The 20,670-nt window shown below is 42.0% G+C and overlaps 1 protein-coding gene across 1 annotated transcript; it reads right to left on the bottom strand.

The window, feature by feature from the left end:
* Positions 1 to 7,923: 7,923 nt before the first annotated feature.
* Positions 7,924 to 9,082, bottom strand: LOC124789888 (cuticle protein 16.5-like). The gene is made up of 2 exons (XM_047257409.1): positions 9,038 to 9,082; positions 7,924 to 8,417 (listed from the first exon to the last, which is right to left on the bottom strand). Exons 1-2 carry the CDS (start codon positions 9,047 to 9,049, stop codon positions 7,983 to 7,985), a joined length of 447 nt encoding a protein of 148 aa, XP_047113365.1. The 5' UTR covers positions 9,050 to 9,082; the 3' UTR covers positions 7,924 to 7,982.
* Positions 9,083 to 20,670: the final 11,588 nt, after the last annotated feature.

The raw sequence follows: 20,670 nt of genomic DNA, 5'->3' as shown, positions 1-20,670 counted from the left end.
TCAGTTACTTTCATGTATTAATGGAGTGCGTACTGATTATTTTACTAGAAATTTCTGCCTTCATGACATTTATTAAAATATGGTTCAATATGAGAAATGTGGATTAAACTTCAAACATGTTCTGTTTCCTGCTCCATAAAAAAATTTACAAAAAAGAAGAATTATATTAGTCCTCACAATTTGCTGCCTTTTATGGAACTCTTTCATGCTTTTTCATATGGTCGCTTGTAATAAGTATGTAAAATAAAAGTAAAAGGGTAGCGTCTTCAGAAAAGAGGCAAAAGTCCCGAGTTTGAGTATCGGCCCAGTATGCAGTCCTACAATTGCAATAATTAATATATTCAGAAGTGTGCTTAAGCAAACGTTGGAAAAATTTTCTTTTTCTGAATATCAGTGAAATACATTGGGAAACGGTACTGTAAATCGAGCTATGAACTACTCTACAAGAAAGATAATTCGTCACTTTTAAAACATTACATACTGATACTGATCTTGGATGGTTGGATTTGTGGCATTCTGTTAATTTTGTATAATATTATATACAATGCTGTAGATATCGCAGTTCAGATAGATATTGTAGTAAATTTAAGTTTTGCCGGCCTTGTGGCCGAGCGGTTCTAGTCACTTCAGTCTGGAACCACGCGACCGCTATGGTCGCAGGTTCGAATCCTGCCTCGGACACGGATGTGTGCGATGTACTTAGTTTAGTTAGGTTTAAATAGTTCTAAGTTCTAGGGGACATATAACCTCAGATGTTAAGTCCCGTAGTGCTCAGTGCCATTTGAGCCAATTTAAGTTTTCTTAGTAATAATGTGGGTTCTTATTAATAGTAAGAATTCTTCTCCTGTGAGCTATGAGTTACGAAACAAATGGTGTTGTTGATCTGTTGCTGAATCGCTCAACATCACGTTTGTTACGGTCCGTGTTCAGCAACATTTTCCAGTCTGTTTTTGCATTCTTGTCGAGTGTGCTATGAAGTTTCTCGTAGGGTATCCGTAGTTCAGTAGGAGGTATGTGTTGCATACTTTGTGCCATTTCGTTGATGTGTTGGTCGCTCATTATACCAGCATAATATCAGCTTCTGAAGCTCCTTTGCTCTCTTGAGATTTCTGTGCCAAAGCAGTTTCGGCTTTTCTTCAGCTGCTCTGGAAAGGAACCGCAGGGCTGTAATGGAGTCAGTACATATCACCTCTTAGTCAGTTTGTAAATGGACTGTATAAAGCAACACGTTTGTTTCCGCTTCAGTCTTCTGCCCGTTTCGAATTGACATGAATATCAATTAACCTATGATGTTTAGTCGGGAGTTATACAAGCTTTATGTACATTTGGTTGATGATATCTGTGTCTACATCTATATAAATAATCCGCAAGACATTTTATAGGTCGTGTTGGAAGGTACGTGGTACCTATACTATCAGCTTCGTTTCCTCTTTCATTCTCGTATTGAACGAGGGAAAAATGATTGTCCCAATCTCTCTCACTTTGTTCTCATGATAAACTTCAGCGTACAGAACTTCTACATCTACCCAATAGGTTTTCGCGAGGACTGCGGTATGTTTCGTCCAAGGATTCCCATATAACTCACTTAAGTATGCCAAAGTTTCGTATGGGCTGTGTGGAAGTGTTACGATCCTAGCAGTGCGTGTCTGAATTCGCTCATGTCTATTGTCATGTCTGCTGCTTAAGGACTCCCAGTGGACCAATATTCTACACCTGGTCGTTCTGGCAACTACTATGCATGTTTCATTTGAGATGCACTGCGCTTTCCCAGAAGCCTTCAAACAAATATAAATCTACAGTGTGACAGAGAGTTCGTCAGCTTATACGTTTTGGGACGTATGTACAATCATTGTTACTAAACGAGTAACCCGGAGCACGGTCACCCGATCATAATTGCAGGTTGTGTATAACTTCCAGGGGCACCAAAAATTTGATTTTCAGTACCTCATATAATTAAACGAATTTAAAAATTTAAAGTTCTGTCATAATCTACTCGTTAAGAAGTATACTCATATGTTAAAAATTTAACACAGTAAGACAAATATTTAGATAGGAACTGTGCACATGTCATGGAATAGCGTAGTTCAAAGGGCGCAAAAACGCAGAATATATTGATCCACTATTCTGGAATGAGAGCACTAAGCGACTTACAACAAAATTCACACATAATTTCTTTTACGCTGACCTTCGCACAAAATGATGAAAGGAAAATAGTTCGTCGCTTACTATATTTTCGCTTTTCGTGCCGTAGAAATTAAGCATCAGGCAAGGCGCCTTAAAAAATAACTGTTTTACTATTAATTCTATTTGAAAGACTTTTGCAGACGTTATTTGCATGTAACACTGAATGTATCTGCGACATTATATCATAGTACGTATAGTTCTGGAGATATGACGTCATAAACGTAGTGTTGTGAGACAAACTAGCGTTTATGGATACGGAGAAGAGATTACCAATAATATACTCACCTAGTAATTGATAAATAGTCAACTTAGCGAATTGAAACACGGTTTAAACATAGTTTTGAACATTTTATAAACTTATTCTCTTTTACGTGCTTAACATCCAGTGTTTAACACATCAGAAGTTCCAAATTGTTTTATACATGGGAGTTCGATTCTTTAAAGACTCGGGGTATTACTGATATGTACGATCCAGTGTGTTGCAAAGTTTTGTTACATTTCTGACGCTAACCACTGCTGTTTCCAACGAGATCAATCTGAATAGGGGAAAATTTAGTTCAAGTATTCGTCGTAGGTAACTTAGCTACAGTAACTCAGTTTGATATTCAGAAAGATGAGCAGATATTTATAACGACTCACTACCTTTTCAGCAACACCAGCTTGGCCTGATTGTTAATTCATCGGTGTTCTGCCGAAAGAATGTCGCGATGCTGACAGGAGAATAAGTGAAAAATTGCCTGACCTCTGAATCCCAGTTAACAGATACATTTAGTCTAACCTGCTAATTTACTGCTCTCTTGAACACGGCCACCATCTGGGTCCATCTCGTCCAGTATGGGTTTCAGATAGCTAAAGCAATATTCCTAGGAAGCAACAAGGGAATTCAGCAGACAAAAATCCGACAGATTTGATAAAAGCTTGCATATGTTGTTCCAGAGAAAACACGTGGAAATGCGAGGTAGCCTGTTACACCTTAATTATGACTAACCCACACACAGTTGATCAATCTAGCCTGAAAAGTTTTGCTGCGGGATGAGACTAAAGAAACAAGTAATTGCAAATTACCTGTTGATATCTCGTCCAGCCCCTGATCAGAGAGGAACGAAGCTTAATGGGAACGAGAAGTGAATAGACTGAACCCCGGCAGGGACAGTACAAAACGCTATCTTGGAAGCATGGCTACCTCCATCATGTTCGTCGACTGAGATCCAAACCATTGTATTTCTGCGAATCCACAACCGGAAATATCGCGCTTACATTACAGTCAATGCAAAACAGTGCTAAAGCAAGCTGTGAGATCTGTGGCTGCTACGAACAGTAGCAAGCACGCACAAGGTCATGCAAATGGGGGAAGGGTGGCACAACACATATGCTACTGAAAATCACGAATCGACTCCAACCAAGAACTACGAATGACTGAGAGGACTTATCCGCTCAGGTACTACCGAGGACACTGCACCTCAGTATGCATCCTCTGGCACAAAAGACGCGTCTGTAGCCAAACTAAACAGGCCGAAAGTTCCAATTTGATCCGGCCAGTAAGACCTGGTCTCACTGAAAGGTTGGTGATCCTGTAGTGGCGACGCAAGGAAGCCATGGCAAAAAATTCACAGGAACGACTCCACCAGCCCTTGTTGCTAGTCACCATGTTGCGAATTATTACGAATAATTAAACCAAGGCTTGGGAAATTCCCCCTGCCTCTACCACACAACACTCCTTCTTGGTGATGACTCATTGCCGGGGAAAATTATTTTGATACCGTTAAACTGACGATTAATTTCATCGCCTTTCGGAATATTATTCAAAGCGACCAAAGACGTATCAAACGACTCGTAAATTTGTGTACAATCTCAATCAACCATCGCAAATGCAAATAATATTTCGGTTGGACACTATCATTGAGGGTAAGGCTGTTCTGGGTTACAGTCGCTCCTACTGCACATCTTGTGATAGTCTAAGGAAATGTCTCTGCTCTACACGATGGTGACGGAATGGTGTAAAACGGTATACAAAATGAGACCAGAAATAAAAGATGTAGTAACTATTAGTGTTTCTGTAGTCCTCCTACAATTAATCGCTGGTGACACTCACATGACACTACAGAGATGCCTCAAGAGCTATCAGCTGACCACTTTTGCTTCTCATAGTCTCCTTAACGGGTAAAGCTCGGCAGGCAGGGTGACATGCACTTTATCAGGTTGAGAACAGTGTCGGCTGTTGCAGCGTATTGACGTCCAAATTTTTAAGCTTTACGTTTATTAAGAGATCCTTAAACAGATGGTATTAGAGATAAAGTTAGTGAACTACTAATAGATGTTAACTCTGAAATTATTGGTATATCAGAGCACCACTTAAATAATTTGATAATTCAGAGGCTTCCTTTACCAGGCTACAGATTAGCTGGCTGTTTCTCAAGTGGTTCCTTGCGGGTTGGGGGAGTGGCTCTGTACGTAAAAAACAGTATTTCATTTGAGTCCATAGACGTATCACGACACTGCACTAAACAGATATTTGAAAGTGGTGCACCATTAGTTGAATTTAGTGAAACTAAACTTCTAATTGCTGTTGTGTATAGGTCCCCTAACTCCGACTTCAGAGCATTTTTGCTAAAGCTAGAGAGGGTTCTTGATTCACTTTGTAGGAAGTACCAGAAAGTAGTTATATGTGGTGACTTCAATATTAATTTTGTACATGATTGTGCAAGAAAAAGAATATTGGTAGATTTCCTAAATTCATATGATCTGATGCAAACTGTGTTTTTTCCAACTAGGGTGCAGGGGAACAGTAGCACAGTCATAGACAATATTTTTATTCATTCTTCATTACTAGATGGGTATTCTGTTAGTAAAAGGGTGAATGGCCTTTCAGACCATGATGCACAAATTTTAACACTAAAAGGTTTTTGTACTCAAACCAATGTCGTATTTAATTACAAACTACGTAGGACAGTTAATCCAACAGCAATAGAGAGTTTTTCAAAAATTGTCAAGGAACAAGAGTGGCTAGATATTTATAGTTCCGATAATATAGATGACAAATACAATGCTTTTCATAACACATTTCTGATGCTCTTTGAGAGTTGCTTTCCATTAGAACATTCTAAACGGGGTACTAGCAGTAATGGACAGCCTGGTAGGCTGACTAGTGGGATAAGGATATCATATGTAGAACAAAGCGGGAATTATATCAAAATGTTAGAAGTACTCACAATCAAACTACAGTAGCCCATTACAAATAGTATTGTAAGGTGCTTATAAATATTATTAGCAAGGCAAAAAGTATGTGGTATGCAAATAGAATAGCTAATTCATAGGATAAAATTAAAGCCATATGGTCAGTTGTGAAGGAAGTCTCTGGTCAGCAACACAGGTTTGATGATATAAAGTCAGTTCGCAGTAATAACATTTCTGTTACTGATAAATCAGATATATGTACAGTATTTAACAACCATTTTCTGAGCATTGCTGGTGAATTACATAAAAATTTAGTTTCAACAGGAAATCATACAAGTTTCTTAGCAAATGCCTTTCCGAGATTGACGTCTGAAATACTCCTCTGTGATACAGACAAGAGGGAGATTGAGTCAATAATTAAATCACTGAAGACTAAGGACTCTCATGGTTATGATGGAGTGTCTAGTAGAATATTAGGGTACTGTGCTGCACATGTTAGCCCTGCATTTAGCCGTATTTGTAGTTCTTCCTTCAGGAATGGTCAGTTTCCTGAGCGATTAAAACACTCAGTAGTAAAGCCACTTTATAATAAGGGATAATGTAGATAATTTTAGACCTATTTCTATGCCATTAGTGTTTGCAACAGTTATCGAAAAGGCTATGTATGTAAGGTTAATTGATCATTTTATATCACACGATTTGCTATCAAATGTACAGTTCGGCTTTAGAAGTCGTTTGACAACTGAAAATGCTATATTCTCTTTTCTCTGTGAGGTACTGGATAGGCTAAACAAAAAGTTCAAAAAGTTGCGAACGCTTGGCGTATTTTTTGATTTAACAAAGGCATTTGACTGTGTTGATCTCACTATATTGCTCCAGAAGTTGGACCATTATGGAATAATGGTTCACCTCTTACTTTAGCAACAGGCAGCAAAAGGTCATTATTCACAATGTTGATAACGGCTGTGATGTGGGATCTGAGTGGGGTACTGTCAAGTGGGGGGTGCCCCAGGGATCAGTGTTGGGGCCGCTCCTGTTCCTTATTTATATAAATGATATACCCTCTAGTATTATGGGTAACTCTAAAGTATTTCAGTTTGCTGATGACACTAGCTTGGTAGTAAAGGATGTTGTGTGCAACATTGACTCGGTTTCAAGTAGTGCAGTACATGACCTCAGTTCATGGCTTGTAGAAAATAAACTAACGTTAAATCACAGTAAGACTCAGTTTTTAGAGTTTCTAACACATAATTCAACAAAACCTAACATTTTAATCTCACAGAACGGGCATATGATTAGTGAAACTGAACAGTTCAAATTCCTAGGTGTTCAGATAGATAGTAAGCTGTCGTGGAAAGCCCACGTTCAGGATCTTGTTCAAAGACTTAATACTGCCATTTTCACTATTCGAACGGTATTGAAAGTGAGTGATACTTCGACACGTAAATTAGTCTACTTTGCTTATTTTCATTCGCTTATGTCGTATGGTATTATGTTTTGGGGTAACTCTTCCCATTCTAGAAGGATATTTTTGGCTCAGAAACGGGCGGTTCGGGCAATAAGTGGTGTGAGTTCACGAACCTCTTGTCGACCTCTGTTCACGAGTCTGGGTATTTTGACATTTACCTCTCAATATGTATATTCCTTATTGTCGTTTCGTGTTACCAATATTGGTTTATTTTCAACAATAAGCAGCTTTGACTCGGTTAATACTCGACAGAAATCAAACCTCCATTCGGATCGGACTTCCTTAACTCTTGTGCAAAAAGGTGTGTAGTATACTGCTGCATCCATTTTCAATAAGCTGCCACTCGAATTCAAAAATCTTAGCAGTAATCCACGCGCTTTCAAATCGAAACTGAAGAGTTTCCTCATTGGTCACTCCTTTTATACTGTCGAGGAGTTCCTTGAAAAATTAAGCTGATTCTCATTGTATTGCTGATAGAGTTTGCTTAAACTTATGGACTGATTTTTTTTTCAGGTTCATGAACATTTATTTTTATCTGTTATTACTTTTATGTTGTAAGTTCATGTACTGACACGTTCCTTGACCTTGGAGATTTGCTCCTCAATTTGGTCCTACGGAACTTGACATGTAAATAAAAAAAATGGCCATATTGCTCTGCATGGATTTCATTGAGTCTTCACAGCAATACTCAAACACTACACATTAACTGATGCCTGCTCGTGGCACATTGGCAACGGCTAACAGCTCGCGTGTATCGTTCACATCCATGAATTTGGGATCTGTGTTTCAGGAGGTGAAGTGTGACCTTACGAAAAATTTTAAGGAATCTAGTGGAGTTTCAACAGCTTACACCTTTTGGTAAGTGTTTTTATCACTAAATGCACCAGAGGTACACCTCCAACCGAAAGAGTAAGTTAATTCCGCATGAAATGAATTGTAAGGTTTCTCGTATTGCACCTGCATCAACCAGGGTACCTTTTGACAGCTCAGAATACTTAGTGTCTTTGAAACATGAATCAAGTGAGTCCTGTTTGATCTGAATCATCACACAACCAGAGCATCAAATAATACAAAAGTAATCGAAATAACCACATTGATCACGTTTTTTTAGAGTTTTCTTTATTTTAGTGAAGGAGTAGAATTACAGAAAGACATTTCAGCCCAGGAGAGCAGCCTTAGCGTGGAGATGAGCGGCGGTGGCGAGAGCGCCAGGAGCAGCATAAGCCAGAGGGGCGGGGGCCGCGTAGGCCACAGCGGGGCCGGCGTAAGCGTGGGCGGCGTAAGCGTGGGCGGCGTGGGCGGCCAGGGCGGCGGCGCCGTTGACGACGGCGTCACGCGCCTGCGTCTGGGCGACGGCGGTCAGGTGGGCGGCTTTGGTGACGGCGACGTCAGGGGTGTCCAGCAGGTAGCCGTCGGAGCGCACGGCGACGGGGGCGGGGCCGTAGGCGGCGTAGCCGGCGTGCACGGGCGCGGCTAGCACTGCGGGGGCGGCGTAGGCAGCGGGGGCGACGACTGCGGCGGGGGCGGCAACGGCAGCTCCCAGGTAACCGGGTTTAGCCAGAGCCACGGCCAGTATGGCGCTCAGGACGATCTGAAATTGGGAATGTCACTCTATTCGTCTGTTTACTAATCTACGTGTTTTGTTCTACGTAAACACCTAAATAGCTGCTACTGTCGTATTATAGTTCACAGCAATACTCAAACACTACAGATTAACTGATGCCTGCTCGTGGCACATAGTTCACTGTCCTGTGTCAATCATGTAAAATACATAAGAAAATGATTCTACTCTCTTCACAGATGTCTAACCGAATTTCATCTTGGAGTCGTGATTCTCACAGGAATTTTATTTACGAGACAATGGAGCTGTGGCACTGTTTCTGCGTCTGAGCAACAGCATTTCTGGGACGCTATTTCGTCTACCTTAAAAAAATTAAAGGCTGAGAGCATGGGCGTCCGGAAATTCCTTATCTAGCACCCGTCAAAGTTACTTATCGGAGCTCTCAAAAATAATCGAGTATTACACTGTAATATATTATTCTGGAGTTTCGCTACTGGTACTCTCACATATTTCTGTTACTTCTTCCTGATACGTTTAGACATACCAAGGGCGAGACGAATGCTGTAATAGATACTATCAGACTGTTTTGGTAGTAGACGTTACATATCAAGACGAATCCTGTCCTAATGTTTGGGAGAAGTGGTACATACCAGGGTCTTCATGGCTGTAGTGCTTTCTGCTGCTGCTACTGCTGCTGCCGAAATGTGACTCTGTCCACGTTCTGCTCGCTATTTATACGAGGCTGCGCTGTCACGGATACGTCACAGTGCGTGAAAGCAGGTAACTCCGTACAGTTGACCTTTCTCACGGTCCTCCGGCGGGCGTTGTCTCGTGGGGCCTGACTCGTTCCGGAGGGTCTGCTGACCTTGTGTGTCCGACACTGAATGAGGTGAGGAAGTTGTTTAACGGCAACACCCGTGAAGTGTTTGTTAAAATTATATGCGTGTCATTTCTATAATCCAGATTTTTTGCCAAAAAATAAAATAAAATCCTCTTGAACAATTTTAACTTTTCTAACGTCTGTTTCGTTGCTGATTTTCCTGTCGCGTACTTCCTTTACCTCTAGTAACTGATTTAGGCTGAATTATTTCTTGATTTATTATTTCCCCATCATCAGACATTTAGCTGAAGCCTAAGGACATACATATACTTTATTTTTAGCCAGAAACCTCAGACGTACTGAAAAATCGTTCAATAATGAAATGGATAGTAGGAAAATCTCACACTGAGGTACATTTTCCACATTGCTTTATTATTACAAGTCACGTTTGAGCGCCACTGGATTACGCGATGTACGACAAAAGGCATTTTCTTTGTACCCATAATAGTTCCATTTTCTCAGAATGTGGTCCTTTCCTGTCGACTGGTCAAGTTGTTCCGAAGTTCAGTCGTCGATTATATCCGGAAATTTGGCCCTCTGGTATATCAAGTTGTGCTATTTCTGCTCCCTTTAGGACACTATTTGCTGAACCTATCAATTTTATAGTTTTAATGTTAGCTTTAGTGCGACTTTTGCAGAATTCCTCGACTTGTATAGCTAGTCTGGTTGGTCCTGTCCTTTTAAACTGTCCTTTCAATTTAAACCTGAGCTTTTCCGTATCTCACCACATTTTGATTTTTCCTTATTTGCTCTTGATCTATATGATTCTTCTTCAGTACAATTTGCACCTAAAATTTTCATGATTACCTTTAGTTCCCTTTTGGATTTCTCTGACGTCTCTCATTCTGTTTAAGGGGAGCCGGAACGATGAAACTGGCAAAATTAAGGCTATTTGTACTTTTCCATTATAAAATAATTTGGAGTTTTCTGATTAAAACAAGTCAAGTTGCACTCTTCTAAATGAGTTCTAAGTGTGTTTTTATCGTTTCAAAGTTGATGCACGGCGCCGCGTTAATGGCCGTAGCGAGTTCTCTGACGACACCACTCATTGTGTTTAGGTAGCTTTTCTTGGTGGAATTCGCCAGTATTTTGTTTTCCAATGTTGACGATCTTGATCTCTGTAACAAGTGAATGTTCATATCCATAAACATAAACAACACGCCGTGTTTGTTGACTTGCGAAGTTTGCTATGTGTTTGTTGTTTGGTTCAGCGATTTTACGTATTTGACGAATTTTTCTCATATCTGTTTTAGGCATTTGGTTTCAGCAATCGAGGGTATAAGAAAACACGCAATGAGTGGAAGAAGAAATGCTTTGTCGTTTCGATGGGAGAGGCTGTTCCGTCTGCTTCACCAACCACTCCACATACGTGTGAGGAAACTTCTTCCAGCAGGAAACATTTTGACAGCTAAGAAAAATTTCAAAACTATGAAAGTGACAGTAAAGATTGAATGAAATAATTAACATTTACAGGGTGTCAAATATTTTAAAACATAATTCATTATGCCAAGTTTGCAGAGAAAGAGGGCTTGAATTGAAAATAACTTCAACCATTGGTTTGGCATGCAAAACGTTATTGAAGTGTGACAAATGCGATGGAGATGTTCCATTTTATAATTATAATGGGACTGGACTGATAATGGAAAGTGTAGAGATTTAACTATTGCTTTATATGGATCATTGTAACATAGAGGTCATAAATCTCTAAATGGAGTCGTGACAGCTGCCAGTGGAGACAGCTGCCAAGATATTCTTATTCTCTCCAAACATTGTAGTTGTAAGGGCAGTACCAAGGAGGAAAGTACTGAAGGTTGTGAAGGAAATTTTCATGGCACAAGTGGAGCGATGGAAGTAGAGGGAGTGAAAACCAAAGACGTATCTGCAGACGTCCTGGAAACCGGTGGGATACCAAACTGACTGTCGTCCGCCGGAAGGTCCGACAACCAAAAGTGATGGTCTGGGATGCGGTTTCGCTTCATAGCTTGACGAGTTTTGTTGTCACGCGCGGCATCCTTACAGTACAGCGGTACGTCAACGACATTGTAGGTCCCGTTTTGTTGTCCTTCATGGCAATCAATTCTGGCTTACATTTCAAGAAGGTAATGCCCACCCGCACACGGGGATAGTTTGTAATGGTTGTCTTCGTCGTTATATACTAAAGTGATGAATCATTATTAAATAACACGTTGGATTGTGTCCCAAAGCAGTACAAAAGGTCGCATCCCTTTCTTAATGAAACTTGATATAGACTTTAACGGTCCACTAGGAAGTCAATACAGACGGTTTAAACTGAGTAAAGAAAATTGACGTGTTCGTTTCGCATGGAAGTCTCCAGCAGTTTCTTTAAGCGATTTAGGACCACCATAAAATAATTCAAACTGGTTGGTGATACAGGAAAATGATCACCAGAATGCTGTGCCACCCAGTGATTCAGAACGAACCCTGTCAGGTCTCCGTAGCCGACCTCGATGAACTATTCATTACTGTTGTTAAAAGAAAGTACCTCGGGTGGTTGCTTCAATAGTTGGACACTTTCTGTTCCCTGCTGTCACACAATATCTCAGTATCCATGTTCAGTGGCTAGTGTTACGTCACTAGTGACTCACGCCTCACACTGGCGCCTAAAACTATGCCCTGGAAACAGTTTCATACATACGTCATAGGAGAATTTACCCGCTAGATTAGCAGGGAGTTCTAATGTGCTGCTTCCTTGTACTCAGGCAGGCGCGGCAGCCCCGGATCGAATCCGTCCGGCCGGTGTGCTGGCCAGCCTGGGTGTGATTTTTAGGCGGTCTTCCACATCCCACACGGTGAATACCGGGCTGGTCCCATGTCCCGCCTCAGTTACATGACTCGCAGACTTCTGAAGACGTTCACACTATTCCATGGACTACATTAGACGCAGCCACGTAGGGGATACTAATTCCGTTCTGGGGGTACCGGGTGGCGGCAGGAAGGGCCACCCCTTAAAGTTAACCATGCCAAATCAGATTCTAACAATGCCGAACCTGCGCAACGCGGGATGCAGGCACAAGCGAAAGAAAGATGTCATAGGAGACTTTCAGTCTTAAAAGAATCTGGTAAGGACAACTTTAATCCACTTCACGTCGATCAAAACAGTTGCTGTTAAACCGAATAAACAGCCGTTTTGTCGGTCGTACTTACCTTGTTTATCACCGAATAATTCCTATTTGAGTCGTGTGGCTCAGCTTCCTTTGAATTCATGGGGTCTGTCTGTTTGTTCGCTTCTGGGATGTACTTGTTCTGGTGGAGGCACTGGCCACCCGGCGGCAGCTCGATTTCAGGGACGGTGGCCGCGAGATGGGACGATGGGCAGTACAGTGGACGGAATGATCGAGGCGGGGCAGTAGTGTGGAGCGGGGCTGGCCGGGGCGGAAGCGGCAGCCGCCAGAACTGATAGGCGGTCTCACCGTTTACCAGAACGAGAGGCACACAGGTATTACGTTCGGTTGAAAGCGATCATCGTCTGCCCTAGTTGTTTTCCCAGAACTTAGTGATCTTTAACTTTTGTTATTCGGCCGAGATGCTGTAGTGGTGCGATCATGGGCACGGATTTTTGTCCTAGTTACAAACTGACTGATGATTTGGCTGACTGCTTACGTGAATTCCTGAAAGAAAGAGCATGGAGAGTGACGCCTTGGTGGCAGCTGTTTCATATTTCTTCTGGTAATCTGTAAGTTGCGACAGGGTGGTAAATAATAAAGAAGATGTGCGGTTGCAGAGAGTTCACATGAATGTCCACTTGCAAATGTTGGTTATAAAATGTTATTGCGAAGTTTGGCTCTCACGTAAGTCTCAGGGGATGATTTTCACACTTGTTGCAATAGTACACTTTGTTATAGTTTTTTGAATTAATTATTCACTCAGACATAGGTACAGTTTATGCTAGGGAACAAGATTAGGCGATTATTATAGCAAAATCAGTTTTTCACGACACATTTCGATCACTATTTATTGGCGTTGTCCTTTCTTTCACACAATGAAATTAGCACTGGTCAGACGGTTTACAGTTTTACTTTAATAATAATTTGACTCCGAGCCCCAAATTGCAGTAATTTAGGCTGCTATAATCTAAAGTTATTCAGTCAATTCGAACAGATCCACAAGTCCCACTGTCCTCCTTGCTCTAACAGTTTTGTCGCGAAATCACAGATCGCCACATGTTCACTTACAACGATGTATACCTCGTAAATCCTACTCACAGAAATAATCGTAGCACTTCCAGTTCACCAAATATATGCTTGCACAGTTCCACTATTAAACAATACTCTTTGTCGAAATAAATTAGTGCGAAAAAGAATTCTCAAACGACCACCTGGACCACCCTCAAGTGGGGCTTGCTCGCCATCCACCCTCGAAAACGACTGACCAACGACTCACTCCTGGCGAGGATGGCCGCTCTCTTATATAGGCTCGGACAGTAACCCCCTCGTTATGCACCAGTTAAGGTTACAAATTGTGATACATACATCCCTCGACAGAAATAACTACACCATCGGAACCGCGCTAAAAAGTACATCTTACGTACTAATTTTCATTAATTTCTAAGGTTATTCTATCGCCCGTAGATCAAGTTTTAGTTTTTGCAAAATTTCGCCACTTAGCCCAAATTTGTTTGTTGACATCTATGCTGCAAAGTTTTAACATAGAACTGCATATAGCACAGTTCTTAGACGTAATCTATGGCGATCTACACATTGCGCTGCTCAAAATTTGATATCTATAATAATTAATTAATTATCGGCGATAAATGTTAATAATAATTTGCTAACAATGAAAACTATTGCAAGTTAAGTGTATAGTATAGCGTAACTAGTTTAAAATACGCTTTACGTCCGGGCAACGGCCTTGCCGCAGTCGATACACCGAAGTTAAGCGGTGTCGGGCGAGGTCGGCACTTGGATGGGTGACCATCCAGGCCGCCATGCGCTGTCGCCATTTTTCGGAGTGCAGTCAGCCTCGTGATACCAATTGAGGAGCTACTCGATCGAACAGTAGCGATTTCGGTCAAGAATACCATCATGACGACCGCGAGAGCGGCGTGCTGACCCCACGCCCCTCCTATCTGCGTCCTCCTTGAGGATGACACGGCGGTTGGATGGTCCCGAGGGGCCACTTGTGGCCTGTAGATGGAGTGGTTCTTTACGTCCTGAATTTTGTGTTGAATTTTATAAACAATTTTCCCTTAAACTTTGCTTACTGCTCTTTACGGGCTTAATTATTAATGAATCTGAACATATGACTACGGCACTCGATCCGCTATGACGAAACGTTTTTAATGAGTGCTCGCTCATCCCTGTAAGTCGGTATTTACTATTTTTATCAATCTTTCAGTATTCGTGATATTAACCGATTTTGAAGTTACTATAACTTTTGCGTCTCGTGACTTGAAATAAAGATCGATCTTCCAGAAGGTGCATATCGCTGGCAACAATCCACTGCCGAAGCGCTCTTCACCGTAGGTTACATAGTTTTCGCGTAATGCGCGAAAAACCAAACAATGCCCCAAGCTGCAGGCCACGTGGCGACGGAGGCGTCCCACCGACCGTTGCAAAACTGGCGCGGGCGCGCCACTCGCTTCCGCGAGTCACGCACCATGTAGCGCGCTCGCTCTCCACAAAGCAATGCTTGCATACTAGAAATATTCATCTAGTAACGGGGGTTTGTACCGTCACATGGGTCACCCAATGTTCTACTCTAGATATTTTGTGATATCTCCGGGGTAACGGGTGTGTATATTAACCCCACCCTTGAACTGTGCATGTTGCTGTCTCCTCCGGAGTTGACCTAATTTGGGTGGCTGTTTGGATTAATCACTGTGACTGTCGCCCACCTCTTGAGCTGATCTGGGTCTTCATAAAGTCTCTCCTGTGTTTTGGTTCGATACTGCCGCGTCGGGTGGCGGGTTCTGGTTTCTGCCTGTTGCATTTTGAGCTCCTGGTAGCTCGATGCTTCCATATTGACTGTGGTTTCACAAAGGCACTGTGCTATTTCGCACCAGAATTATATTCTCCTCCATTGTGCATTTATTGAAACAACTTCTGGACAAGTGGTATGGAACCAGCCTTTAACACACGCTTTAGTGTATCCTAGTTGCGCCGGCGTGGCGGCCACCCTTTGCAGAAGACGATGCCGATCAGTCGGAGTGGCAGGACGCCTCGATCTGAGGCAACCGGCGAATGACCGATCTGCACAGGGCCCACCAAATCAAGAGTTACGTAAAGTCATTATACGTAAATCAGAGCTTGCCTTCAAAGTATTTGTGGGAATGTCTCTCAAATGCCGGCCGCGGTGGTCTAGCGGTTCTAGGCGCTACAGTCTGGAACCTTGCGACCGCTACGGTAGCAGGTTCGAATCCTGCCTCGGGCATGGATGTGTGTGATGTCCTTAGGTTAGTTAGGTTTAAGTAGTTCTAAGTTCTAGGGGACTGATGACCTTAGAAGTTAAGTCCCATAGTGCTCAGAGCCATTTGAACCATTTTTTGAATACGGCCCTCGTTCGTTAACGCCCATGTAAGACAACAAGTGTCAGCGCAATTGTTAGATCGGTTACTGCTGCTACAATGGCGGGTTATCAACATTAAAGTGAGTTTGAACGTGGCGTTATAGCCAGCGCACGAGCGATGGGACACAGCACCTCCGCGGTAGCGATTAATTCGAGATTTTCCGATACGACCAATTCATTCAGGAGTGTGTCGTGAATATAAGGAGTCCACTAAAACATCAAATCCGACATCGCTACCGTTATACAAAGATCCTGCAGTAACGGGACTAACGACAACTAAAGACAATCGTTCAAACGTTCCATAACGGCAACCCTTCCGAAAATTGCTGGAGATATCAGTGTTGGGCCATCAACAAGTGTCAGCGTATGAACCATTCAAAGAAACATCATCAATATGGGCTTTCAGAGACGAAGGCCCACTCGTGACTGCACGACACAAAGATATATGCCTCGCCTCGGTCCGTCAATACCGATATTGGACTGTTGATGACTGGAAACACGTTACCTGGTCGTACGAGTCCCGTTTAAATTGTATCGAGTGGATGGACGTGTACAGGTATAGAGACAACGTCATGAATTCATGGACTCTGCAAGTCAGCAGGTGACTGTTCAAGTTATTGGAGGTTCTGTAATGGTGTGGGGTGTGTGCAGTTTGAGTAATATGGGCCACTGATACGTCTAGATACGACTCTGACAGGTAACACATACGTATGAATCCTGCCTGATCACCTGCATCAATTCGTGTTCTTTGTGCATTCGACGGACTTGGGCATTTCCAGCAGGACGATGCGACAAACCACATGTCCAGAATTGCTACAGAGCGGCTCCAGGAACACTCTTCTGAGTTTAAACACTTCCGCTGGCCACCAAACTCCCCAGACATCAACATAATTGAGCATACCTCGGATGCCTTGCATGTGCTGTTCAGAGGAGATCTCCACCCCCTCGTACTCTTACGGATTTATGGACAGCTCTGCAGAATTTATGGTGTCAGTTCCCTTCAGCACTACTTGCGACACTATTCGAGTCCACGCCACGTCTTGTTGCCGACTTCTGCACGATTCTAGGCAGGTGTATCACTTTCTTTGGCTCTTCAGTGTAAAACTGTTATTATGTCTGTTTGGCACATGGAATTTTTGCCTTACGCTGCCGTATAGCTCGCAAATGCACTTAGTTTTTCGTAAAACGTCACGAAAAGTTGCTCAACTAGCTGTAGTTTTCCCCAAGGTGTAAAATGGGACGTCTTCAATGTCCTCACGTATAACAGCCAATCATCATCATCATTTTTCTGCTATCTCATCATTTAGAATCTGAACTCTTTTCGTCCCTCGCCTCCTGTTTCCTCCTAGATAGTCTTCGAAGGTAGTTTTCATAAGCCCTACAATGCGGTTTGTGGGATTCCATAATTTTGTAATACCGATATATGCAAAAACGTGAACGTTGGCATCGGACTAACGAACGCCGAGCAATAACTAAATTCCAAGTACACTGGAAATTACTATTTCTTGCGCATCCACCTGAAGTTTTGAAATCAGTAATTTAGTAGAACTACGACAGCACTGGACTGCTGACGAAAGTCTCCAAACGATATTGCTTATGTCGCTTTGGATTACACAGTAACTTACATTTATAGTACACACAAAAATCACTCACGCTTTCACACATACAACTAAACTACTAATTATTGGCTCAAATGGTTCAAATGGCTCCGAGCACTGTGGGACTCAACATCTGAGGTCATCAGTCCCCTAGAACCTAGAACTACTTACGCCTAACTAACCTACGGACATCACACACATCCATGCCCGAGGCAGGATTCGAACCTGCGACCGTAGCAGTCACGCGGTTCCGGACTGAAGTGCCTAGAACCGCACGGCCACCGCGGCCGGCTTACTAATTATTAATGAAGCAAGATAATTAATTGTACAAGGAATACTGTGAAGTTTTTGATTCTATCAGTTTACGGCAATGCCAAAACAGGATGATCTGTTTCATTTAGTGACAAGTGTTGTATGAAAGTGGATTTGAAAAATAGTCAAGTAACACATGGATCCACTTTACTTTCTTTAATTAACGGTAGTGCCTACATTGATACTAAGAAGATCGTTATTCCTTGCGAAACTGAACTTTACGAAGAAAAGGGTCCTTAACTAGATTGTTGTCGTTTCAGTCGCAGATAATGTTCATGTCCTTCAGCGTTCACTTTATGTCAATTCACATTGATGATTCCATAGTGGCATTCATTTAATATTCTCATATACTGCCATGTTCCACGTAAATATCCCTTGTGCATTCCTTTATCATCAGAAACATATGCAGCTGCTGTGTTCTGAGCACACTGCACAGCAACAAAACCAAGAGATGAGCAATCTGCTCCTGGGATTCAGAGAACCAGATCTTTCTAAGGAGTAGATCATGGATGATTTGGATAAAATGTATGGCAGCTCTGGTGGCTATAATGAGCGGGGTGGAAACTCTACTCTTGGCAGCTATCACACATCGTTAAGAAAACGTTTCCCAAGCTACAAAAAAAGTGTACACAATGTGCACATGTGGGTTTGCATATCCTTCTTGTACCTAAAGTTTTTCTCTTCCATGAAAACAGAAAATAAAGAAAGATCCAGGTTTTTTTTTATTTGTTGTCTGACGGGCATAGGTATTCAGCCGTCTCAATAGTAATACTAATTATGACGATATGAAAGTAAACACAACACTTTATCCTGTCTCTGAGTGAAAAAGAAGTCTTCAACCCTGTTTGTATTAGAACCTGGGGCCCTTTGTTTCAGAGTCTAGCACGTTGACTGTGCAGCTACTAGGTAAAACGAGGCAGAAGTGCTTCAGTACAATACGTCAACGCGCAAAACACTTCCAGCATCATGTTTCCACTCTTGAGTTCAAAAGAATATCTGAAATTTCAGAAGTTCAATAAACGTTTACATACTTTTGAGTGAGTTGTTACTTCTTCGCTTTTGACTTACCACTGCATTCGGAATATTTTGCCAGCGATCATTAATGCTGTGGTCTCCAGCCACTGTGCGGTCAGAGTGTATCGCAAACAATCCAGGCATCACTGCCCCCCCCCCCCCCAACAACAGCTCAGGATCCCGACCACTGTCACCAATCGGACCCTAGGACATCTCACTAGCTCACTGCTCCCCACTACTCTCAGGAATCAGATAACAAGATAGCTCTCTACCTCGCTACTCCACACCACACTTATGGCTCGGATTGCAAGCTAGCTCGCTGCTCCCCGCCAAGGCAACTATATCTCGTGGACGAGATCGCAGGGAGCAGACCACATGTCACGAGGCATCTCTCCGATCTCTTAGCACAGTGATACAGCTTGCAATTCGCTTTCTTGACTGAGCGCCTTTCCATCTGTTCTAGTCGTCATCTTCTTGTGTTGTGGCTCTTCTGTTTCCTTCTTGTGTGAGTGTTCTTGTTGGGTGAAATATTATGTCTTCTTATATGTCTGTTGCATTTATAGTTGCTTTTGTTGGTGTGTTGGTAGCCTTTATGAAAGTTTAAATTAGTTAGGGCGGATAGAATACTAAATTTAGCTGTACGTATGTAATAATTTTAGCACATATGATAGTCCATGTATAAAGGCTGCTTCAGGAGAAATGGTCAGTATTCAGAGATATGACAGGGAAGATCATTTGAAGCAAAAAACTGAATAGGGTTTTATGCTCTATTCCAATTGGTTTCTGAGATGGAACACATTTAAAGTTACTTTTGTGCGATTTTCTTGGGCAACACGAAATCCACGGCCTCTAGCGAAAACTAGTTGCAGTATAAAACTGAACTACGCTAAATTTCTTTCAAAAAGGTCCTATTCATTTTTTTCTCAAGGACTTACAGGTTGCTGGAAGAGAGCGAGAGAATACGAAAGACCTTGCGCAACGTGATTGCGTTGAGGTGTAGGTGCGCCAGTTTGGAGGTTGTTCTCTGGCTTGATAGACCACGTATCCACATCCGGTTATTCATCTCGACGTCGCCTAAATTATTATGGTATGTTGTAAACAATGACAATGTACTGAACAGTGAAGAAAATAAGCAACAATGTCTCTTAAATGTGTTCTGCCTTGGGAACCATTGAGAATAGGGCATATATCCACATGAAGTGTTTTGATTCAATTGATCGAGCCTGTCATATCGCAGAATTTTGTCCTTTCGTCCTGGAATAACCTGTACATTATGTTTAATTTTTTATTTATTAATTTAACCCGAACAGATTAATGTCTTCAGGAGTCCTCTTACATCAGCCCAGAGTTTTATATGTAATTACAAAACTTATTAAAATAACAGTTACTAAAAAAATCGTAGTATTTAAATATCTCTTCTTTTCTCTGCGTACATTAGGCATTTTCCTGTTCGCCTTCTTGGTTGAAATTGTTGATTTTGCTCAGTCTTCCAAAATTTTTCTGCCCACTGGGTAAATCATCGATTTTGGTATGTCGTCTTCCATTCTTGTGGCATAATTCTTCCAGTTCTTTCTGTATTCTTTAATTTGCTCATTTATATGTTTTTGCGCTCAGTTCTTTTCTGATGCCTACATTCACTCTCCCGACCGACAGACTGTACCCACCTACTCTTCTTAGTAGTTGGATCTCTAGTGGTTGTATTCTGATAGGAACAAGTGTTTCTGCTGTGTTGTCCAGGCAAGAGCTTCAAGGTCTAGAGAGAAGTAGTTCTTATGAGCAGCACTGTGTCATTTGGTCATTCGGTCATTTGGACAGCGACACCGTCCTATACAGTAGATGTTGAGCTGAAGGATTTTTCGACAACATTGTCAGCTCAAGAAAGAATATTTCGCTACTACTATCATTTACCTCAGCGAAATAATCAGTAAGTCTATGTTTTGTTTACGGTTTAATG

The sequence above is a fragment of the Schistocerca piceifrons genome, chromosome 3 (genome assembly GCF_021461385.2).
Source record: "Schistocerca piceifrons isolate TAMUIC-IGC-003096 chromosome 3, iqSchPice1.1, whole genome shotgun sequence".
NCBI lineage: Eukaryota > Metazoa > Arthropoda > Insecta > Orthoptera > Acrididae > Schistocerca > Schistocerca piceifrons.
Note: the sequence above shows the minus strand (reverse complement) of the source record. Positions and strands in the feature narration are given on the sequence as shown.